Here is a 25,353-nt window from a genome sequence, read left to right as displayed (position 1 = left end):
ATTATCTATCCTGTTGCCTAGTCACTTTACCCCCTACCTACAGTATACTGCTGCTACTGTCTATTATCTATCCTGTTGTCTAGTCACTTTACCCCTACCTACAGTATACTGCTGCTACTGTCTATTATCTATCCTGTTGTCTAGTCACTTTACCCCTACCTACAGTATACTGCTGCTACTGTCTATTATCTATCCTGTTATCTAGTCACTTTACCCCTACCTACAGTATACTGCTGTTACTGTCTATTATCTATCCTGTTGCCTAGTCACTTTACCCCTACCTACAGTATACTGCTGCTACTGTCTATTATCTATCCTGTTGTCTCTTTACCTCTACCTACAGTATACTGCTGCTACTGTCTATTATCTATCCTGTTGTCTAGTCCCTTTACCCCTACCTACAGTATACTGCTGCTACTGTCTATTATCTATCCTGTTGTCTAGTCACTTTACCCCTACCTACAGTATACTGCTGCTACTGTCTATTATCTATCCTGTTGTCTAGTCACTTTACCCCTACCTACAGTATACTGCTGCTACTGTCTATTATCTATCCTGTTGTCTAGTCACTTTACCCCTACCTACAGTATACTGCTACTACTGTCTATTATCTATCCTGTTGTCTAGTCACTTTACCCCTACCTACAGTATACTGCTGCTACTGTCTATTATCTATCCTGTTGTCTCTTTACCTCTACCTACAGTATACTGCTGCTACTGTCTATTATCTATCCTGTTGTCTAGTCCCTTTACCCCTACCTACAGTATACTGCTGCTACTGTCTATTATCTATCCTGTTGTCTAGTCACTTTACCCCTACCTACAGTATACTGCTGCTACTGTCTATTATCTATCCTGTTGCCTAGTCACTTTACCCCTACCTACAGTATACTGCTGCTACTGTCTATTATCTATCCTGTTGCCTCTTTACCCCTACCTACAGTATACTGCTGCTACTGTCTATTATCTATCCTGTTGTCTAGTCACTTTACCCCTAACTACAGTATACTGCTGCTACTGTCTATTATCTATCCTGTTGTCTAGTCACTTTACCCCCTACCTACAGTATACTGCTGCTACTGTCTATTATCTATCCTGTTGTCTAGTCACTTTACCCCTACCTACAGTATACTGCTGCTACTGTCTATTATCTATCCTGTTGTCTAGTCACTTTACCCCTACCTACAGTATACTGCTGCTACTGTCTATTATCTATCCTGTTGCCTAGTCACTTTACCCCTACCTACAGTATACTGCTGCTACTGTCTATTATCTATCCTGTTGTCTAGTCACTTTACCCCTACCTACAGTATACTGCTGCTACTGTCTATTATCTATCCTGTTGCCTACTTTACCCCTACCTACAGTATACTGCTGTTACTGTCTATTATCTATCCTTTTGCTCTAGTCACTTTACCCCCTACCTACAGTATACTGCTGCTACTGTCTATTATCTATCCTGTTGTCTCTTTACCTCTACCTACAGTATACTGCTGCTACTGTCTATTATCTATCCTGTTGTCTAGTCACTTTACCCCTACCTACAGTATACTGCTGCTACTGTCTATTATCTATCCTGTTGTCTAGTCCCTTTACAGTGGTCAACATACCCATAACATGATGCAGCCACCACTATGCTTGAAGATATGGAGAGTGGTACTCAGTAATGTGTTGTATTGGATTTGCCCCAAACATACAGTAACATTTTGTATTCAGGACATTTTTTTTGCAGTATTACTTTAGCGCCTTGTTGCAAACAGGATGCATGTTTTGGAATAATTTTATTCTGTACATGCTTCCTTCTTTTCACTCTGTCAATTAGGTTAGTATTGTGGAGTAACTACAATGTTGTTGATCCATCCTCAGTTTTCTCCTATCACAGCCATTAAACTCTGTAACTTTTAATGTCACCATTGGAACGGTTTCCTTCCTCTCCGGCAACTGAGTTAGGAAGGACGCCTTTACCTTGCAGTGACTGGGTGTATTGATACACCATCCAAAATGTAATTAATGACTTCACCATGCTCAAAGGGATATTCAATATCTGCTTTTTTTTTAACCTATCTACCAATAGGTGCCCTTCTTTGCGAGGCACTGGAAAACCTCCCTGGTCTGTGTTAATTCTACTCCCATGTTATTTTTACTCGTTATTCACTGTGTATTTATTCCATGTCACAATTTCTATTATTATTTTTATTTATATATTTTTTCTTTATCTTGAACTCTGCATTGTAAGTAAGCGTTTCACTGTTAGTCTACACCTGTACGAAGCATGTGACAAATACCTGTGTATCTCAGTTGGTAGAGCATGGCGCTTGCAGCGCCAGGGTTGTGGGTTCGTTTCCCACGGGGGACCAGTATGAAAACATTTATGCACTCACTAACTGTAAGTCGCTCTGGATAAGAGCGTCTGCTAAATGACTAAAATGTAAAAATGTAAATACAGTGGGACTTTGTTTGTATCTCTAGAAAAGGTACATTTCCTGGAGAAAATGTGACTGCTTGCTTCAACTGCCTAAAGTTATTTTCTGTCTGTGTTCCAGAGCTGTACTTCCTGTCTGAGGGCCCGGAGTCGTACCTCTACCTGAGTCAGTCTGGCTGTGTGAAGGACAGGAGCCTAGACGACCTGCAGCTCTACGACAGTGTTATGGTGAGGCTGGTTGTACCTTCACAAGCTGCCACCAGAGGGTGCAATAACCCAGTAGCCTGGATTCAACAAACGTCTCAGATTAGGAGTGCCAATTTAAGATCAGGTCCTCTCTGTCCATGTCATTTTATTCATTATGATCTGAATGGAAAAGCTGATCCTAGAGCACTCCTACTCTGGGATACTTTTGAACATGGGCCCTGCAGCATGTATTATCCAGTCTGGGTTCAGTAGAAGGAAACTCATCATCTCTCTGTCTCTGCTGCCACCAGGAGGCTTTAAAGGTGATGGAGTTCAGTGAGGAGGAGATACGGGACGTCTTCAAGCTGCTGTCTGCTGTTCTCCTGATAGGGAACATAGAATTCATGACCGCAGGAGGAGCACAAATCACATCCAAAGGAGGTGAGAGGAGGGAGGAGAGGAGGGGGGAGGAGATGGGAGGAGGGAGGGTGGAGAGAGGAGAGGAGAGGGGATGGAGGGATGGAGGGAGGGAGGGAGGAGGTTAAAGGAGAGGAGAGGGGGAGGGAGGGAGAGAGGAGGGAGGGAGGTTAAAGGAGAGGAGGGGAGGAGAGGAGGGAGGAGGGAGGTTAAAGGGGAGGGAGAGAGAGAGAGAGGGAGGGAGGGAGGGAGGTGGGAGGAGAGGGGAGGGAGGGAGAGAGGAGGGAGGGAGGTTAAAGGAGAGGAGGGGAGGAGGGAGAGAGGAGGGAGGGAGGGAGGTTAAATGAGAGGAGAGGGGAGGAGAGGGAGGGAGGGAGGGAAGGAAGGACAGAGAGAGAGGGAGGGAGGTTAAATGGGAGGAGAGAGAGAGAGGGAGGGAGGGAGGGAGGGAGAGAGAGAAGGAAGGACAGGGAGGGAGGTGAGAGGAGAGGGGAGGAGAGAGAGAGAGGGAGGGAGGGAGGGATGGAGAGAAGGAAGGACAGGGAGGGAGGTGAGAGGAGAGGGGAGGAGAGAGGGGCGGGAGGGAAGGAAGGACAGAGAGAGGGAGGGAGATTAGAGGAGAGGGGAGGAGAGAGAGAGAGAGAGGGAGGGAGGGAGGGAGGGAGGTTAAAGGAGAGGAGGTTATTCTAATGCATGATAGTGAAGAAGCTGAGGTAACATTTCAGTTAAAGACAAAGCCTGCTGAGAAAAACTATATACAGTGCCTTCAGAAAGGATTCAGACCCCTTAACTTTTTAATGTTTTAATTAAATGTTTTCCTCCTCAATCTACACACAATACCCCATAATGACAAAGCGAAAACAGGAAATATCTTATTTCCAAAGTATTCAGAACCTTTGTTATGAGACTCGAAATTGATCATCCTTGAGATGTTTCTACAACTTGATTGGAGTCCACCTGTGGTAAATTCAATTGATTGGACATGATTTGGAAAGGCACACACCTTTCTATATAAGGTCCCACAGTTGACAGTGCATGTTAGAGCAAAAACCAAGCCATGAGGTCGAAGGAATTGTCCGTAGAGCTCCGAAACAGGATTGTGTTGAGGCACAGATCTGGGGAAGGGTACCAAAAAATTTCTGCAGCATTGAAGGTCCCCAAGAACACAGTGGCCTCCACCATTCTTAAATGGAAGAAGTTTGGAACCACCAAGACTCTTCCTAGAGCTGGCCGCCCGGCCAAACTGAGCAATCGTGGGAGAAGGGCCTTGGTCAGGGAGGTGACCAAGAACCCGGTGGTCACTCTGACAGAGCTCCAGAGTTACTCAGTGGAGATGGGAGAACCTTCCAGAAGGACAACCATCTCTGCAGCACTCCACCAATCAGGCCTTTATGCTAGAGTGGCCAGACGGATTCTCTGGTCTGATGAAACCAAGATTGATCTCTTTGGTCTGAATGCCAAGCGTCACGTCTGGAGGAAACCTGGCACCATCCCTACGGTGAAGCATGGTGGTGGCACCATCATGCTGTGGGGATGTTTTTCAGCGGTAGGGACTGGGAGACTAGTCAGAATTGAGGGAAAGATTAATGGAGCAAAGTACATAGAGATCCTTGATGAAAATCTGCTCCAGAGCGCTCAGGACCTCAGACTGGGCGAAGGTTCACCTTCCAACAGGACAACAACCCTAAGCACACAGTCAAGACAACGCAGGAGTGGCTTCAGGACAAGTCTCTGAATGTCCTTGAGTGGCCCAGCCAGAGCCCGGACTTGAACCCGATCGAACATCTCTGGAGAGACCAGAAAATAGCTTTGCAGCAACGCTCCCCATCCAACCTGACAGAGCTTGAGAGGATCTGCAGAGAAGAATGGGAGAAACTCCCCAAATACAGGTGTGCCAAGCTTGTAGCGTCATACCCAAGAAGACTCGAGGCTGTAATCGCTGCCAAAGGTGCTTCAACAAGTACTGAGTAAAGGGTCTGAATACTTATGTAAATGTCATATTTCAGTCTTTTATCTTTTATACATTTACAAAAATGTCTAAAAACCTGTTTTTGCTTTGTCATTATGGGGTATTGTGTGTAGACTGATGAGGGGAAAAAATTATTTAAATGCACTGTATATATAAAACGATATATATTAATCTATATATATATAATTATGTAAATAAAACGATATAAAACGATATATATAAACTATATTACATTTACATTTCAGTCATTTAGCAGACGCTCTTATCCAGAGCGACTTACAGTTAGTGAGTGCATACATTTTTTCATACTGGCCCCCCGTGGGAAATGAACCCACAACCCTGGCGTTGCAAGCGCCATACTCTACCAACTGAGCTACAGGGGACTTATATATTAAACTATATATATACAACTATATAGCAAACTATATATATATAAAACTATATATATAAAAAAATATATAAACCTATATATATATATATATATATATATAAAAATATATATAAAACTATATATATATAATTATGTATATAAAACTATATAAAATCATATATATAAACTATATATACAACTATATATTAAACTATATATATAAAACTATATATAAAACGATATATATATATATATATATATATATAACTATATACAGTGGGGAGAACAAGTATTTGATACACTGCCGATTTTGCAGGTTTTCCTACTTACAAAGCATGTAGAGGTCTGTAATTTTATCATAGGTAACTTCAACTGTGAGAGACGGAATCTAAAACAAAAATCCAGAAAATCACATTGTATGATTTTTAAGTAATTAATTTGCATTTATTGCATGACATAAGTATTTTATACATCAGAAAAGCAGAACTTAATATTTGGTACAGAAACCTTTGTTTGCAATTACAGAGATCATACGTTTCCTGTAGGTCTTGACCAGGTTTGCACACATTGTAGCAGGGATTTTGGCCCACTCCTCCATACAGACCTTCTCCAAATCCTTCAGGTTTCGGGGCTGTCGCTGGGCAATACGGACTTTCAGCTCCCTCCAAAGATTTTCTATTGGGTTCAGGTCTGGAGACTGGCTAGGCCACTCCAGGACCTTGAGATGCTTCTTACAGAGCCACTCCTTAGTTGCCAAGGCTGTGTGTTTCGGGTCGTTGTCATGCTGGAAGACCCAGTCACGACCCATCTTCAATGCTCTTACTGAGGGAAGGAGGTTGTTGGCCAAGATCTCGCGATACATGGCCCCATCCATCCTCCCCTCAATACGGTGCAGTCGTCCTGTCCCCTTTGCAGAAAAGCATCCCCAAAGAATGATTTTTCCACCTCCATGCTTCACGGTTGGGATGGTGTTCTTGGGGTTGTACTCATCCTTCTTCTTCCTCCAAACACGGCCAGTGGAGTTTAGACCAAAAAGCTCTATTTTTTGTCTCATCAGACCATGACCTTCTCCCATTCCTCCTCTGGATCATCCAGATGGTCATTGGCAAACTTCAGACGGGCCTGGACATGCGCTGGCTTGAGCAGGGGGACCTTGCGTGCGCTGCAGGATTTTAATCCATGACGGCGTAGTGTGTTACTAATGGTTTTCTTTGAGACTGTGGTCCCAGCTCTCTTCAGGTCATTGACCAGGTCCTGCCGTGTAGTTCTGGGCTGATCCTCACTTTCCTCATGATTATTGATGCCCCACGAGGTGAGATCTTGCATGGAGCCCCAGACCGAGGGTGATTGACCGTCATCTTGAACTTCTTCCATTTTCTAATAATTGCGCCAACAGTTGTTGCCTTCTCACCAAGCTGCTTGCCTATTGTCCTGTAGCCCATCCCAGCCTTGTGCAGGTCTACAATTTTTAACCCTGATGTCCTTACACAGCGCTCTGGTCTTGGCCATTGTGGAGAGGTTGGAGTCTGTTTGATTGAGTGTGTGGACAGGTGTCTTTTATACAGGTAACGAGTTCAAACAGGTGCAGTTAATACAGGTAATGAGTGGAGAACAGGAGGGCTTCTTAAAGAAAAACGAACAGGTCTGTGAGAGCCGGAATTCTTACTGGTTGGTAGGTGATCAAATACTTATGTCATGCAATAAAATGCAAATTAATTACTTAAAAATCATACAATGTGATTTTCTGGATTTTTGTTTTAGATTCTGTCTCTCACAGTTGAAGTGTACCCATGATAAAAATTACAGACCTCTACATGCTTTGTAAGTAGGAAAACCTGCAAATTCGGCAGTGTATCAAATACTTGTTCTCCCCACTGTATATAAAACTATATAAACTACCAGTCAAAAGTTTTAGAACACCTACTCATTCAAGGGTTTTTCTTTATTTTTTACTATTTTCTAATAATAGTGAAGACATCAAATCTATGAAATAACACATATGGAATCATGTAGTAACCAAAAAAGTGTTGAACAAATCCAAATATATTTTATATTTGAGATTCTTCAAATAGCCACCCTTTGCCTTGATGACAGCTTTGCGCACACTTTGCATTCTCTCAACCAGCTTCTCTCAATGATACTGGACTATCTCTCTCCAGTGGTCAGTAACATATCTGTCTGTCTCTCTCTCCAGTGGTCAGTAACATATCTGTCTGTCTCTCTCTCCAGTGGTCAGTAACATATCTGTCTGTCTCTCTCTCCAGTGGTCAGTAACATATCTGTCTGTCTCTCTCTCTAAGTGGTCAGTAACATATCTGTCTGTCTCTCTCTCAAGTGGTCAGTAACATATCTGTCTGTCTCTCTCTCAAGTGGTCAGTAACATATCTGTCTGTCTCTCTCTCCAGTGGTCAGTAACATTGTCTGTCTCTCTCTCCAGTGGTCAGTAACATTCTGTCTGTCTCTCTCTCCAGTGGTCAGTAACATATCTGTCTGTCTCTCTCTCCAGTGGTCAGTAACATATCTGTCTGTCTCTCTCTCCAGTGGTCAGTAACATATCTGTCTGTCTCTCTCTCCAGTGGTCAGTAACATATCTGTCTGTCTCTCTCTCCAGTGGTCAGTAACATATCTGTCTGTCTCTCTCTCCAGTGGTCAGTAACATATCTGTCTGTCTCTCTCTCAAGTGGTCAGTAACATATCTGTCTGTCTCTCTCTCCAGTGGTCAGTAACATATCTGTCTGTCTCTCTCTCCAGTGGTTAGTAACATATCTGTCTGTCTCTCTCTCCAGTGGTTAGTAACATGTCTGTCTCTCTCTCCAGTGGTTAGTAACATATATGTCTGTCTCTCTCTCCAGTGGTCAGTAACATATCTGTCTGTCTCTCTCTCCAGTGGTTAGTAACATGTCTGTCTGTCTCTCTCTCCAGTGGTCAGTAACATATCTGTCTGTCACTCTCTCCAGTGGTCAGTAACATATCTGTCTGTCTCTCTCTCAAGTGGTCAGTAACATATCTGTCTGTCTCTCTCTCCAGTGGTCAGTAACATATCTGTCTGTCTCTCTCTCCAGTGGTCAGTAACATGTCTGTCTCTCTCTCCAGTGGTTAGTAATATATCTGTCTGTCTCTCTCTCCAGTGGTCAGTAACATATCTGTCTGTCTCTCTCTCCAGTGGTCAGTAACATATCTGTCTGTCTCTCTCTCCAGTGGTTAGTAACATGTCTGTCTGTCTCTCTCTCCAGTGGTCAGTAACATATCTGTCTGTCACTCTCTCCAGTGGTCAGTAACATATCTGTCTGTCTCTCTCTCAAGTGGTCAGTAACATATCTGTCTGTCGCTCTCTCCAGTGGTCAGTAACATATCTGTCTGTCTCTCTCTCCAGTGGTCAGTAACATGTCTGTCTCTCTCTCCAGTGGTTAGTAATATATCTGTCTGTCTCTCTCTCCAGTGGTCAGTAACATATCTGTCTGTCTCTCTCTCCAGTGGTCAGTAACATATCTGTCTGTCTCTCTCTCAAGTGGTCAGTAACATATCTGTCTGTCTCTCTCTCAAGTGGTCAGTAACATATCTGTCTGTCTATTTCTCCAGTGGTCAGTAACATATCTGTCTGTCTCTCTCTCCAGTGGTCAGTAACATATCTGTCTGTCTCTCTCTCCAGTGGTCAGTAACATATCTGTCTGTCTCTCTCTCCAGTGGTCAGTAACATATCTGTCTGTCTCTCTCTCCAGTGGTCAGTAACATATCTGTCTGTCTCTCTCTCCAGTGGTCAGTAACATATCTGTCTGTCTCTCTCTCCAGTGGTCAGTAACATGTCTGTCTCTCTCTCCAGTGGTCAGTAACATATCTGTCTGTCTCTCTCTCCAGTGGTCAGTAACATGTCTGTCTCTCTCTCCAGTGGTCAGTAACATATCTGTCTGTCTCTCTCTCCAGTGGTCAGTAATGTCAGTGATCTGCTGGGTCTGGACTCGTTCCAGCTGTCTGAGGTTCTGACCCAGAGGTCCATGATCCTGAGAGGAGAGGAGATCTGTTCACCCCTTACTGTTGAACAGGTAAGAGCCCCGCCCCTCTGCCACGCCCTGTCTGGCCTTAACCTGTCCCACCTACTCCTAACAATGAGAAAGGAAAACAACTGAGCCGGCACAGTACAGTTCGGGGGGAACAATAGTGTGAAAAGGGTATAATTTATCCCCTGACATAATCTCGGTTAACCCAGAACTAAAGTCTTGCATAATTGGTCAGATGCTCGATTAAAGACATGCTCCGGAACTTTGGTGACTAGTAAGTCTATGTTTTTCTACTTTGGGCTGGATGTGTTGATGTGTTCATACATGAACTGTTTTACTCCATTAGCCATGAAATCTCTAGTTTGAAAGCGACTGTTTTCTGGAAGCTGTGCGGCGCCATTTTCCCTACATTTTCCGCCCACGTGGGCTAGCCCCCTAGCAATTAGAGTTTCAGCCAATGAGATTCAGCCCCTTGCCATTTGAGTGACAGCAGAGAGAGAGAGAGGGCAATGACGTGGTGCACGTATGTGACGGTGAGTGCTACTTTCAGAACTACTGGCTAAAAAGTATATAAACGAACCGGAGAATCTCTTTAAGTTCTGGGTCCATACATGTTAAGAGAAGAGATTTAAGTCCACCCTCTCTCTCTTTGCAAGTTACGGGCCGAATGTCCCCTCCCCTTCCGAAATTCGAAAGATGCTAACCACCTGGGAAATCGTGATTAAAAACCCAAGTACCAGAACTAATGTTGCTGATCTCACTAATCTAGTTGTATCATGACAGATCTATGGTACCAGTTCTGTTTATGTAGTCTGTCCACCAGAAATTAGTCCTGACAACTGACATTAGAGATTAGCCCTGACAACTTGACACTGTTGCCTTTTTCTCTCTCCTATCTCCCGCTATAAGACAGGGCCTCTCTCTCTCTTATCCCCCTGCCTGTCTCTCTCTCTCTCTATCCCCCCATGCCTGTCTCTCTCTCTATCCCCCATGCCTCTCTCTCTCTATATATATCACCCATGCCTGTCTCTCTCTCTCTCTATCCCCCATGCCTGTCTCTCTCTCTCTATCCCCCATGCCTGTCTCTCTCTCTCTATCCCCCATGCCTGTCTCTCTCTCTCTCTATCCCCCATGCCTGTCTCTCTCTCTATCCCCCATGCCTGTCTCTCTCTCTATCCCCCATGCCTCTCTCTCTATATATATATCACCCATGCCTGTCTCTCTCTCTCTCTCATCCCCATGCCTGTCTCTCTCTCTCTCTATCCCCCATGCCTGTCTCTCTCTCTCTATCCCCCATGCCTGTCTCTCTCTCTCTCTATCCCCCATGCCTGTCTCTCTCTCTCTATCCCCCCATGCCTGTCTCTCTCTCTATCCCCCATGCCTCTCTCTCTATATATATATCACCCATGCCTGTCTCTCTCTCTCTATCCCCCCATGCCTGTCTCTCTCTCTCTATCCCCCATGCCTGTCTCTCTCTATCCCCATGCCTGTCTCTCTCTCTCTCTATCCCCCATGCCTGTCTCTCTCTCTCTCTATCCCCCATGCCTGTCTCTCTCTCTCTCTATCCCCCATGCCTGTCTCTCTCTCTCACTATCCCCCCATGCCTGTCTCTCTCTCTCTATCCCCCATGCCTGTCTCTCTCTCTCTCTCTATCCCCCATGCCTGTCTCTCTCTATCCCCCCATGCCTGTCTCTCTCTCTCTCTCTCTCTCTCTCTCTCTCTCTCTCTCTCTCTCTCTCTCTCTCTCTCTCTCTCTCTCTCATCTCTCTCTCACCCCATGCCTGTCTCTCTCTCTATCCCCTCCTGTCTCTCTCTCTATCCCCCATGCCTTTCTCTCTCTATATATTCCCCAATGCCTGTCTCTCTCTCTTATCCCCCATGCCTGTCTCTCTCTCTCTATCCCCATGCCTGTCTCTCTCTTCATCCCCCATGCCTGTCTCTCTCTCTCTCTATCCCCCCATGCCTGTCTCTCTCTCTCTCTTATCCCCCCATGCCTGTCTCTCTCTCTCTCTATCCCCCATGCCTGTCTCTCTCTCTCTATCCCCCATGCCTGTCTCTCTCTCTCTCTATCCCCCATCCTTCTCTCTCTCTCTCTCTCCTTCTCTTCTCTCTTTTATCCCCCATGCCTCTCTCTCTCTCTATATCCCCATGCCTGTCTCTCTCTCTCTATCCCCCATGCCTGTCTCTCTCTATCCCCCATGCCTGTCTCTCTCTCTATCCCCTGCCTGTCTCTCTCTCTCTCATCGCCTGCTCTCTCTCTCTCTCTCTCTATCCCCCATGCCTGTCTCTCTCTCTCTCCATCCCCCATGCCTGTCTCTCTCTCTCTATCCCCATGCCTGTCTCTCTCTCTCTATCCCTCCACTGCTCTCTCTCTCTCTCCTCATGCTCTCTCTCTCTCTATCCCCCATGCCTGTCTCTCTCTCTCATCCCCCTCCTGTCTCTCTCTATCTCCATCCTCTCTCTCTCTCTCTCTCTCCCCCCTCCTCTCTCTCTCTCTCTCTCTCCCATCCTCTCTCTCTCTCTCTCTCTCTCTCTCTCTCTCTCCTCTCTCTCTCTCTCTTCTCTCTCTCTCTCTCTCTCTCCCCCATGCCTGTCTCTCTCTCTCTCCTCCTGTCTCTCTCTCTATCCCATGCCTGTCTCTCTCTCTCTCTCTCCCCCATGCCTGTCTCTCTCTCTCTCTATCCCCCATGCCTGTCTCTCTCTCTCTCTATCCCCCATGCCTGTCTCTCTCTCTCTATCCCCCATGCCTGTCTCTCTCTCTCTCTATCCCCCATGCCTGTCTCTCTCTCTCTCTCCCCATGCCTGTCTCTCTCTCTCTCTCCCATGCCTGTCTCTCTCTCTCTCTCCCTGCTGTCTCTCTCTCTCCTCCCTGCCTGTCTCTCTCTCTCTCTCTCCCCATCCTGTCTCTCTCTCTCTCTCTCTCTATCCCCCATGCCTGTCTCTCTCTCTCTCTCCCCCATGCCTGTCTCTCTCTCTCTTCCCCCCATGCCTGTCTCTCTCTCTATCCCCCATCCTGTCTCTCTTCCTCTCTCTCTCTATCCCCATGCCTGTCTCTCTCTCTCTCCCCCATGCCTGTCTCTCTCTCTCTCTCTCCCCCCATGCCTGTCTCTCTCTCTCTCCCCCATGCCTGTCTCTCTCTCTCTATCCCCCATGCCTGTCTCTCTCTCTCTCTATCCCTCATGCCTGTCTCTCTCTCTCTCTCTATCCCCCATGCCTGTCTCTCTCTCTCTCTCATCCCCCATGCCTGTCTCTCTCTCTCTCTCATCCCTCATGCCTGTTCTCTCTCTCTCTCTATCCCCCCATGCCTGTCTCTCTCTCTCTCTATCCCCATGCCTCTCTCTCTCTCTCTCTCTCTCTCTCTCTCTCTCTCTCTCTCTCTCTCTCTCTCTCTCTCCCTATCCCCATGCCTGTCTCTCTCTCTCTATCCCCATGCCTGTCTCTCTCTCTCTATCCCCCATGCCTGTCTCTCTCTATCCCCATGCCTGTCTCTCTCTCTATCCCCCATGCCTGTCTCTCTCTCTCTCTCTATCCCCCATGCCTGTCTCTCTCTATCCCCCATGCCTTTCTCTCTCTCTATCCCCTATGCCTGTCTCTCTCTCTCTATCCCCCATGCCTGTCTCTCTCTCTCTATCCCCATGCCTGTCTCTCTCTCTCTCTATCCCATATGCCTGCCTCTCTCTCTCTATCCCCCATGCCTCTCTCTCTCTCTCTATCCCCCATGCCTCTCTCTCTCTCTCTATCCCCATGCCTGTCTCTCTCTCTCTTTCCCCCATGCCTCTCTCTCTCTCTCTATCCCCATGCCTGTCTCTCTCTCTCTCTATCCCTCATGCCTGTCTCTCTCTCTCTATCCCCCATGCCTGTCTCTCTCTCTATCCCCCATGCCTGTCTCTCTCTCTCTCTCTCTATCCCCATGCCTCTCTCCCTCTCTCTCTCTCTCTCTCTCTCTCTCTCTCTCTCTCTCTCTCTCTCTCTCTCTATCCCCCATGCCTGTCTCTCTCTCTCTCTCTCTCTCTCTCTCTCTCTCTCTCTCTCTCTCTCTCTCTCTCTCTCTCTCTCTCTCTTTCTCTCTCTTCCCCCATGCCTCTCTCTCTCTCTCTCTCTCTCTCTCTCTCTCTCTCTCTCTCTCTCTCTCTCTCTCTCTCTCTCTCTCTCTCTCTCTCTCTCTCTCTCTCTCTCCCCCATGCCTGTCTCTCTCTCTCTCTATCCCCCATGCCTGTCTCTCTCTCTCTATCCCTATGCCTGTCTCTCTCTCTCTCTCTCTATCCCTCATGCCTGTCTCTCTCTCTCTCTATATCCCCCATGCCTGTCTCTCTCTCTCTCTATCCCCCATGCCTCTCTTTCTCTCTATCCCCCATGCCTGTCTCTCTCTCTCTCTATCCCCCATGCCTGTCTCTCTCTCTCTATCCCCCATGCCTGTCTCTCTCTCTCTCTCTCCCCCATGCCTGTCTCTCTCTCTCTCCCCATGCCTGTCTCTCTCTCTCTCTCCCCCCATGCCTGTCTCTCTCTCTCTCTCTCCCCCATGCCTGTCTCTCTCTCTCTCCCCATGCCTGTCTCTCTCTCTCTATCCCCCATGCCTGTCTCTCTCTCTCTCTCCCCATGCCTGGCTCTCTCTCTCTCCCCATGCCTGTCTCTCTCTCTATCCCCCATGCCTGTCTCTCTATCTCTCTCTCTCTCTCTATCCCCCTATCCTGTCTCTCTCTCTCTCTCCCCCATGCCTGTCTCTCTCTCTCTCTCTCTCCCCATGCCTGTCTCTCTCTCTCTCTCTCCCCATGCCTGTCTCTCTCTCTCTCCCCCATGCCTGTCTCTCTCTCTATCCCCCATGCCTGTCTCTCTCTCTCTCTCTATCCCCCATGCCTGTCTCTCTCTCTCTATCCCCCATGCCTGTCTCTCTCTCTCTCCCCATGCCTGTCTCTCTCTCTCTCTCCCCATGCCTGTCTCTCTCTCTCTATCCCCCATGCCTGTCTCTCTCTCTCTATCCCCATGCCTCTCTCTCTCTCTATCCCCATGCCTCTCTCTCTCTCTCTCTCCCCATGCCTGTCTCTCTCTCTCTCTCTCTCCCCATGCCTGTCTCTCTCTCTCTCTCTCCCCATGCCTGTCTCTCTCTATCCCCCATGCCTGTCTCTCTCTCTCTCTCTATCCCCCATGCCTGTCTCTCTCTCTCTAAATCCCTTGCGTGACTTTGTACCATTAGCTGTTCTTAGTGTGCCCAATTCCTTATACAATAAAGCCCAGTGATAATGATCATTACCTGTTCTTAGTGTGCCAGATTCCTCTGACCTACAGTAACACAACTTCTCCACTAGGGACAGTGTAACACACAACTGGAAACTACATGGGACAGAAGCAGAATTAGTCTCATCTTTGGCTTCAACTGTCCAGACTACTATCTAATTTGAATGAATATGTGAGAAATATATTGCTGCATTTGCTGCATTTGCTGCAATAGATTGCTGCATTTGCTGCAATTAATATGTGAGAAATATATTGCTGCATTTGCAGTCTTTTTCACCATCTTTAGGCCAATAGAAATCACCATCTATAGGCCAATAGAAATCTTTGAGGTTTGAATTATGGTAAAGTATTCTTCGTGGAACTCGAGTCTCCTGCCCACAGAATGTCATAAAACGAATTCAATATGCAGACAGCGCCGGGGTAATTGTGAACTATTGTGACGACCACAAGAACACAAGAAACCTTTTCATGATTAAAACAAAGACCAGACCAGACCAGGACAGACCAGACCAGACCAGGACAGACCAGACCAGACCAGGACAGACCAGACCAGACCAGGACAGACCAGACCAGGACAGACCAGACCAGACCAGGACAGACCAGACCAGACCAGACCAGGGGCTGGTCTCTATCCCCCATGCCTGTCTCTCTCTCTATCCCCAATGCCTGTCTCTCTCTCTTCCCCCCATGCCTCTCTCTCTCCCTCTATCCCCATGCCTGTCTCTCTCTCTCATCCCCCATCCTGTCTCTCTCTCTCTCTCTCTCTCCCCATGCCTGTCTCTCTCTCTCTCTATCCCCCATGCCTGTCTCTCTCTCTCTCCCCCATGCCTGTCTCTCTCTCTCTATCCCCCATGCCTGTCTCTCTCTCTATCCCCCATGCCTGTCTCTCTCTCTATCCCCCATGCCTGTCTCTCTCTCTCTATCCCCCATGCCTGTCTCTCTCTCTATCCCCCATGCCTGTCTCTCTCTCTCTATCCCCCATGCCTGTCTCTCTCTCTCTATCCCCCATGCCTGTCTCTCTCTCTCTCTATCCCCCATGCCTGTCTCTCTCTCTATCCCCCATGCCTGTCTCTCTCTCTCTCTCTATCCCCCATGCCTGTCTCTCTCTCTCTATCCCCCATAGCCTCTCTCTCTCTCTCTCTCTATCCCCCATGCCTGTCTCTCTCTCTCTCATCCCCCCATGCCTGTCTCTCTCTCTCTCCCCCATGCCTCTCTCTCTCTCTCTCTCTCCCCCATGCCTGTCTCTCTCTCTCTATCCCCATGCCTGTCTCTCTCTCTCCTATCCCCCATGCCTGTCTCTCTCTCTCTCTATCCCCCATGCCTGTCTCTCTCTCTCTATCCCCCATGCCTGTCTCTCTCTCCTATCCCCCATGCCTGTCTCTCTCTCTATCCCCCATGCCTGTCTCTCTCCTCCCCCATGCCTGTCTCTCTCTCTCTATCCCCATGCCTCTCTCTCTCATCCCTGTCTCTCTCTCTCTCTATCCCCCATGCCTGTCTCTCTCTCTCTATCCCCCATGCCTGTCTCTCTCTCTCCATCCCCCATGCCTGTCTCTCTCTCTCTCTATCCCCCCATGCCTGTCTCTCTCTCTCTCCCCCATGCCTGTCTCTCTCTCTCCTTCTCTCTCTCTCTCTATCCCCATGCCTCTCTCTCTCTCTCTCCCCATGCCTCTCTCTCTCTCTCTCTCTCCCCATGCCTCTCTCTCTCTCTCTCTCTCTCTCTCTCTCTCTCTCTCTCTCTATCCCATATGCCTGTCTCTCTCTCTCTATCCCCATGCCTCTCTCTCTCTCTCTATCCCCCATGCCTGTCTCTCTCTCTCTCTATCCCCATGCCTGTCTCTCTCTCTCTCTATCCCCCATGCCTGTCTCTCTCTCTATCCCCCATGCCTGTCTCTCTCTCTCTCCTCTCTCTATCCCCATGCCTGTCTCTCTCTCTCATGCCTGTCTCTCTCTCTCTCTATCCCCCATGCCTGTCTCTCTCTCTCATCCCCCCATGCCCTCTCTCTCTCTCTCCCCCATGCCTGTCTCTCTCTCTATCCCCATGCTCTCTCTCTCTCTCTCTATTCCCCATGCCTGTCTCTCTCTCTCTATCCCCCATGCCTCTCTCTCTCTCTCTCTCTCTCTCTCTCTCTCTCTCTCTCTCTCTCTCTCTCTCTCCCCCCATGCCTGTCTCTCTCTCTCTATCCCCCATGCCTGTCTCTCTCTCTCTCTATCCCCCATGCCTGTCTCTCTCTCTCTCTATCCCATGCCTGTCTCTCTCTCTCTCTATCCCATGCCTGTCTCTCTCTATCCCCATGCCTCTCTCTCTCTCTCTCTCTCTATCCCCCATGCCTGTCTCTCTCTCTCTCTCTCTCTCTCCCCCATGCCTGTCTCTCTCTCTCTCTATCCCCCATGCCTGTCTCTCTCTCTCTCTATCCCCCATGCCTGTCTCTCTCTCTCTCTCTATCCCCCCATGCCTGTCTCTCTCTCTCTCTCTATCCCCCATGCCTGTCTCTCTCTCTCTATCCCATATGCCTGTCTCTCTCTCTCTCTATCCCCATGCCTCTCTCTCTCTCTCTATCCCCCATGCCTGTCTCTCTCTCTCTCTATCTCTCTCTCTCTCTCTCTCTCTCTCTCTCTCTCTCTCTCTCTCTCTCTCTCTCTCTCTCTCTCTCTCTCTATCCCCCATGCCTGTCTCTCTCTCTATCCACCATGCCTGTCTCTCTCTCTCTATCCCCATGTCTCTCTCTCTCTCTCTATCCCCCATGCCTGTCTCTCTCTCTCTCTATCCCCATGCCTGTCTCTCTCTCTCTCTATCCCCCCATGCCTGTCTCTCTCTCTCTCTCTATCCCCCATGCCTGTCTCTCTCTCTCTCTATCCCCCATGCCTGTCTCTCTCTCTCTATCCCCCATGCCTGTCTCTCTCTCTCTATCCCCCATGCCTCTCTCTCTCTCTATCCCCCATGCCTGTCTCTCTCTCTCTCTATCCCCCATGCCTGTCTCTCTCTCTCTCTATCCCCCCATGCCTGTCTCTCTCTCTCTCTATCCCCCATGCCTGTCTCTCTCTCTCTATCCCCCATGCCTCTCTCTCTCTCTCTATCCCCCATGCCTGTCTCTCTCTCTCTCCCCATGCCTGTCCCTCTCTCTCTATCCCCCATGCCTGCCTTTAGCATTTTTACATCACCCATTGAAAAGGTGTCTTCTACCAGTACCTTGGTATGTGGTTGGATGATAAAGCTGTCCTACAAAGTTCATGTAGATAATCTTGTGAGGAAGCTTAAACAGCAATTTGGTTTTTCTTTTCGTAACAAGGCTTGCTTCCCCTTTGAGGCTAGAAATAAGCTTTTTCAAGCCACTTTTCTCTCTGTAATCGATTATTGTGACTTGTTGTATATGCATGCAGCCTCCTCTGTCTTACCTAGACTGGACTCTGTTCATCATGCATCCTTGCGCTTTATTTCAAATGCTAAGTCACTCACCCACCAATGCACCTTGTATCAAATTGTGGTCTGGACCTCACTTTATATGACAGCTACATTGGTATGTGTTCATCTACAAAGCCCTCTCTCTATCCCCTATGCCTGTCTCTCTCTCTATCCCCTATGCCTGTCTCTCTCTCTATCCCCTATGCCTGTCTCTCTCTCTCTCTATCCCCTATGCCTGTCTCTCTCTCTATCCCCTATGCCTGTCTCTCTCTCTCTCTATCCCCTATGCCTGTCTCTCTCTCTCCCCCATGCCTGTCTCTCTCTCTCTCCCCCATGCCTGTCTCTCTCTATCCCCTATGCCTGTCTCTCTCTCTCTCTATCCCCTATGCCTGTCTCTCTCTCTCTCTCCCCATGCCTGTCTCTCTCTCTCTCCCCCATGCCTGTCTCTCTCTCTCCCCCATGCCTGTCTCTCTCTATCCCCTATGCCTGTCTCTCTCTCTCTCCCCATGCCTGTTCTTTTGTCTCTCTCTCTCTCTCTCCCCCATGCCTGTCTCTCTCTCTATCCCTATGCCTCTCTCTCTCTCTCTCCCCCATGCCTCTCTCTCTCTCTCTCCCCCCATGCCTCTCTCTCTCTCTCTCCCCCATGCCTGTCTCTCTCTCTCTCTCTCTATCCCCCATGCCTGCCTCTCTCTCTCTCTTACAAAGCCCTTCTGGGTAAACTCCCTCTGTAGCCTGCTCAGCTCTACTACTAGCAGTTACCAGACAGTTGGAGCCGGTGATATCTGTTACTGTTGGAGCCTGTGATATCTGTTCCTGTTGGAGCCTGTGGTATCTGTTCCTGTTGGAGCCTGTGGTATCTGTTCCTGTTGGAGCCTGTGATATCTGTTCCTGTTGGAGCCTGTGGTATCTGTTACTGTTGGAGCCGGTGATATCTGTTCCTATTGGAGCCTGTGATATCTGTTCCTATTGGAGCCTGTGATATCTGTTCCTATTGGAGCCTGTGATATCTGTTCCTGTTGGAGCCTGTGATATCTGTTCCTATTGGAGCCGGTGTTATCTGTTCCTGTTGGAGCCTGTGATATCTGTTCCTATTGGAGCCTGTGGTATCTGTTCCTATTGGAGCCGGTGATATCTGTTCCTGTTGGAGCCGGTGATATCTGTTCCTGTTGGAGCCTGTGGTATCTGTTACTGTTGGAGCCGGTGATATCTGTTCCTATTGGAGCCGGTGATATCTGTTCCTGTTGGAGCCTGTGATATCTGTTCCTATTGGAGCCTGTGATATCTGTTCCTATTGGAGCCTGTGATATCTGTTCCTATTGGAGCCGGTGATATCTGTTCCTATTGGAGCCTGTGATATCTGTTCCTGTTGGAGCCAGTGATATCTGTTCCTATTGGAGCCTGTGATATCTGTTCCTATTGGAGCCTGTGATATCTGTTCCTGTTGGAGCCTGTGATATCTGTTCCTATTGGAGCCGGTGATATCTGTTCCTATTGGAGCCGGTGATATCTGTTCCTATTGGAGCCTGTGATATCTGTTCCTGTTGGAGCCTGTGATATCTGTTCATGTTGGCTGAAAGAGGAAACTTTCTAAACAAGTGAAAAGGAGAGAGCCAAGATCCAGCGACGGAAAACAATAAAAGGCTACTGTCTGGAAACAGCGGGCTGATTATTCCTTAACTCCTCCCCTAAAGTCTATATAATCAAACTCAAAGCTGCCCTTGATTTATCCTAATGAAAACACCTGGGAAACACCTGTAAAACCCACATACAATTGTTCCAAATGTTGCTTAAATACCCAAAATGAAAACACACATTGAATACACTGTTCACCCTTTGGATACAATAAATCGCTAGAATCGGGAGGGGTGCTAGCGAGCCGGAACCTAAACTCCAACTCTAGAGACACCCAGGCTTTTCTCCCCGTCAGGGTTCATTCAGTGGGCCCGCGCTGCGCGTCGGGTGCATGCACTGATGGATTCTGGGGCCGCGGGAAACCTGATGGACGCGGGGCTGGTCCAAGAGTGGAGTGTTCCGTTACCCTCTCCGAGCTGGTTCCGGTCATGGGCCTGGACGGCCGGCCATTGGGGTCAGGCTTCATCACCCGGCGCACTGACCCTGTGCGTGTCCGGGTGGCAGGGGGGCAATGGGAGGATATCCCCTCATCTTCGGGCACCCCTGGCTGGTCGCCCACAAACCCAGGATAGACTGGTCCACGGGGCGGCTCGCAAATTTAGCTCCCTAGCCGCTCCCCTGACAGCCGGGTCCCTCACCCAGACAAGCGTACGCTCCTTCGCCTGGACCCCCGGAAGCGGGGAACGCATTTGATGAGCTGAAGCGGCGCTTTACATCGCCCCCGGTCCTCAGGCATCCTGATCCGTCCCTGCCGTTCATTGTGGAGGTGGATGTTTCAGACGTTGCAGTGGGAGAAATCCTGTCCCAGCGGTTCCTCACGGATGGTAAGACTCATCCCTGCGCGTTTTTCTCCCGTCGGCTGTCCCCGGTGGAGCGGAATTACCATGTGGGGAACCGTGAGCTGCTTGCGGTCAAGCTCGCCCTGGGGGAGTGGAGGCATTGGCTAGAGGGGGCCGCTCATCCATTCATCGAATGGACTGACCACAAGAACTTATCCTACATTCAGGGGGCCAAGAGGCTCAACTCGCGCCAGACCAGGTGGGTGTTGTTCTTCACCAGGTTCCGGTTCACCATCTCATACCGTCCGGGGTCGAAGAACACCAAGCCTGACGCACTCTCCCGGCAGTTCAGTGGTCGCATGCGTCCAACCTCACCAGCCATCCGAATGAGGTGCCAGGACATTCCTGCGTAGGAGGTTAAGGTGGCCATCTGCTGAGGGGGATACGCGCGCCTTCGTGGCTGCTTGCCCGGTGTGCGCGTGCATGAAGAGCTCACGTCAGCCCGCGGCAGGGCTGCTCTGACCCCTGCCTATCCCCAAGCGTCCGTGGTCCCACATCTCACTGGATTTCATTTCCGCCCTACCCCCGTCTGATGGATACAAAGTCATCCTGGTCGTTGTGGACCGGTTCTCGAAGGCTGCCCACTTCATTCCCCTTCCCAAACTTCCGCCGGGTGGCGGCTAAATTGGTGGTGCAGCATGTTTTCCGGGTCCATGGCCTTCCCCAAGATGTGGTGTCGGATCGGGGCCCTCAGTTTGCCTCCAGGTTCTGGAAGGCATTTGCCACCTGCCTTGGCGCCCCCGTCAGCTTGTCTTTCGGCTTCCATCCCCAGACGAACAGGCAGACGGAGCGCATCAACCAGGATCTGGAGGGGGTGCTGAGGTGCTACGCCTCCAGCAACCCAGCTACGTGGAGTCAGCGACTTGCGTGGGCGGAGTACGCCCACAACACCCTTCTCTGCTCGTCCACCGGCCTGTTCCCCTTACAGTGCCAATACGGGTACCAATCCCCCCTATTCCCCGATCAAGTGGAGGAGGCGGCGGTCCCGTCGGTCCAGGCCCACATTAGTCGCTGTCGACGTACCTGGAGGCAGGTACGGGCGGCGCTTAAGCGGGCCTCGGTCAGGTCTCAACATCAGGCCAACCGCAGGCATCGCCCGGCCCCGGTCTTTCTCCTGGGACAGAGGGTGTGGCTCTCCATGCGGGATCTTCCCCTCCGCGTGGAGTCCAGGAAGCTGTCGGACCATTCTGAGTGGTCCGGCGAGTCAACCCAGTGGCCTACCACCTGCAACTTCCCCCCACCATGCGGGTGCATCCCACATTCCATGTGTCCCTCCTCAAGCCCGTCGCCACCTGCCGGCGGGTGGGGAGGGGTCTCCAATTTCTGGTGGACTGGGACGGTTATGGGCCGGAGGAGCGGTCCTGGGTGCCCAGGAAGGACATTCTGGACCCAGGGCTGATAACAACATTCCGTTGCCTCCACTAGGAGGCGCCGAGATGAACGGCTTGGGGGGGGGCACTGTTACAGGAGGGGGTCGCAGTTCCGGAGCGACCCACTAGGTGTCATCCTCCGACAACCTTAGGCACCTCCTCACTCACAGTCTGGACTAATCATGATCCTATTGGTGTCACCTGTGTCTACCTGTTCACCTGTGTCTACCTGTTCACCTGTGTATTTATGCCCTCACTTCCCTGTGTTCCCTTGCTCAGTTCTCTCTGCTAGTTTCACTATGCCAAGCAGTACTAATCAGTGTCTGATCGCGGGATGAATGGACAGGTACGTGAGAAGTGTTCTCCCTGTTTAGTTATTATTTCAGTCACAGTTAGTATTTCGTATCTTGGCTGGCAGTTTTTTGGAGTCTTATTTGCTCCGCCTTTCTTTTTCGTGTAAAGTCTGTTGTTTTATATCCTGGCTTCGGGACCACCAGTAAAGATCCTTGTTTCACCATCTCTGCCTACTGCCTACTGTCTATCCTGCACCGCATCTGGGTCACACCTACATTTACATTTTAGTCATTTAGCAGACGCTCTTATCCAGAGCGACTTACAGTTAGTGAGTGCAATACATTTTCATACTGGAAAATGTTCATACTCACACCTCACACCAACCCTTACATATATCGCGTTTTGTAATGAAACTCTTCAAATGTTTCCTGCAGGCTGGATCAGCTCTTAATGTCGTGTTGTAGGGCTGTTTGTATGTTTAATGTTGTAATGTTGTATTGACTGCTGATGTTTCCTTGGCCAGGACTCCATTGCAAAATAGACCCTGTGTCTCAATGTTTTTTCCTGGTTAAATAAAGGTTAAATAAATACAAATTAAGAGGATTCTGGACTCAACAAACAATGTATAACTTATTATGTAACTCCTTCTAGATCAGGAGATAACGGCACCTTTCTGTTTCCATAATAAATATAATTGTCCTTGATCAGACTTGGCTCAGTCTGGATTCACTGTTGACATAGACAGATTAACCGGGGCCTAGAGATTTACTGTTGACTGAGGTTAACCGGGGCCTAGAGATTCACTGTTGACTGAGGTTAACCGGGGCCTAGAGATTCACTGTTGACATATATTAACCGGGGCCTAGAGATTCACTGTTGACATATATTAAATGGGGCCTAGAGATTCACTGTTGACAGATTAACTGGGGCCTAGAGATTCAATGCGAACAGCTAGCTACAGCATATACTTTATCAGAGCAATTCACTCAATATTCTTGATACAAGCTGCGTACCAAATGGCACACTATCTCCTATTCAGTGCACTGGTCTAAAGTAGTGCACTATAAAGGGGAACAGGGTGCTATTTGGGACACACCCATACTTCTTCGGTTGTCTGGTTTGGCCTGTATATTAATGAACCCTTTCATTGTCTGATCATTTGATTGACAGGCGGTGGACTCTCGGGACTCGGTTGCCATGGCGTTGTACTCCCAGTCTTTCTCCTGGATCATCACACGGATCAACCAGAAGGTCAGAGGGAAGGACAACTTCAAGTCCATCGGCATCCTCGACATTTTCGGCTTCGAGAACTTTGAGGTAGCTTTGTGTTTTTAAAGTAATAGACCCTGCAGTATTTGAAGGAAGTTGGCAAGGATTAGAGCACAAACAGATCTGGGACCAGGCTAGGATAGTATGGTTCTGTTAAGGATGTTTACAGATCTGGGACCAGGCTAGGATAGTATGGTTCTGTTAAGGATGTTTACAGATCTGGGACCAGGCTAGGATAGTATGGTTCTGTTAAGGATGTTTACAGATCTGGGACCAGGCTAGGATAGTATGGTTCTGTTAAGGATGTTACAGATCTGGGACCAGGCTAGGATAGTATGGTTCTGTTAGTGATGTTACAAATCTGGGACCAGGCTAGGATAGTATGGTTCTGTTAGTGATGTTTACAGATCTGGGACCAGGCTAGGATAGTATGGTTCTGTTAGGGATGTTACAGATCTGGGACCAGGCTACGATAGTATGGTTCTGTTAAGGATGTTTACAGATCTGGGACCAGGCTAGGATAGTATGGTTCTGTTAGTGATGTTTACAGATCTGGGACCAGGCTAGGATAGTATGGTTCTGTTAAGGATGTTTATAGATCTGGGACCAGGCTAGGATAGTATGGTTCTGTTAGTGATGTTACAGATCTGGACCAGGCTAAGATAGTATGGTTCTGTTAGGGATGTTACAGATCTGGGACCAGGCTAGGATAGTATGGTTCTGTTAGGGATGTTACAGATCTGGGACCAGGCTAGGATAGTATGGTTCTGTTAAGGATGTTTACAGATCTGGGACCAGGCTAGGATAGTATGGTTCTGTTAGTGATGTTACAGATCTGGGACCAGGCTAGGATAGTATGGTTCTGTTAGGGATGTTTACAGATCTGGGACCAGGCTAGGATAGTATGGTTCTGTTAGGGATGTTACAGATCTGGGACCAGGCTAGGATAGTATGGTTCTGTTAGTGATGTTACAGATCTGGGACCAGGCTAGGATAGTATGGTTCTGTTAGTGATGTTTACAGATCTGGGACCAGGCTAGGATAGTATGGTTCTGTTAGGGATGTTACAAATCTGGGACCAGGCTAGGATAGTATGGTTCTGTTAGTGATGTTACAAATCTGGGACCAGGCTAGGATAGTATGGTTCTGTTAGTGATGTTACAGATCTGGGACCAGGCTAGGATAGTATGGTTCTGTTAGGGATGTTACAGATCTGGGACCAGGCTAGGATAGTATGGTTCTGTTAGGGATGTTACAGATCTGGGACCAGGCTAGGATAGTATGGTTCTGTTAGTGATGTTACAGATCTGGGACCAGGCTAGGATAGTATGGTTCTGTTAGTGATGTTACAGATCTGGGACCAGGCTAGGATAGTATGGTTCTGTTAAGGATGTTACAGATCTGGGACCAGGCTAGGATAGTATGGTTCTGTTAGGGATGTTACAGATCTGGGACCAGGCTAGGATAGTATGGTTCTGTTAAGGATGTTTACAGATCTGGGACCAGGCTAGGATAGTATGGTTCTGTTAGGATGTTACAGATCTGGGACCAGGCTAGGATAGTATGGTTCTGTTAGTGATGTTACAGATCTGGGACCAGGCTAGGATAGTATGGTTCTGTTAGTGATGTTACAGATCTGGGACCAGGCTAGGATAGTATGGTTCTGTTAGGGATGTTACAGATCTGGGACCAGGCTAGGATAGTATGGTTCTGTTAGTGATGTTTACAGATCTGGGACCAGGCTAGGATAGTATGGTTCTGTTAGGGATGTTACAGATCTGGGACCAGGCTAGGATAGTATGGTTCTGTTAGGATGTTACAGATCTGGGACCAGGCTAGGATAGTATGGTTCTGTTAAGGATGTTTACAGATCTGGGACCAGGCTAGGATAGTATGGTTCTGTTAAGGATGTTTACAGATCTGGGACCAGGCTAGGATAGTATGGTTCTGTTAGGGAT

The 25,353-nt window shown here is 48.5% G+C and overlaps 1 protein-coding gene across 1 annotated transcript in view; it reads left to right on the top strand.

Moving 5' to 3' along the window:
* Positions 1–25,353, top strand: part of LOC121556643 (unconventional myosin-X-like) — a 294,837-nt gene that overhangs the window by 79,146 nt on the left and 190,338 nt on the right. The window contains exons 8-11 of the mRNA XM_045206479.1: positions 2,544–2,650; positions 2,920–3,049; positions 9,286–9,404; positions 23,297–23,443. Of these exons, the coding sequence (XP_045062414.1) occupies positions 2,544–2,650; positions 2,920–3,049; positions 9,286–9,404; positions 23,297–23,443 (503 nt within the window). The remainder of the gene's footprint in view (positions 1–2,543; positions 2,651–2,919; positions 3,050–9,285; positions 9,405–23,296; positions 23,444–25,353) is intronic.

The sequence above is a fragment of the Coregonus clupeaformis genome, chromosome 23, assembly GCF_020615455.1.
Source record: "Coregonus clupeaformis isolate EN_2021a chromosome 23, ASM2061545v1, whole genome shotgun sequence".
Lineage (NCBI taxonomy): Eukaryota > Metazoa > Chordata > Actinopteri > Salmoniformes > Salmonidae > Coregonus > Coregonus clupeaformis.
This window is presented reverse-complemented; position numbering and strand designations above follow the sequence as displayed.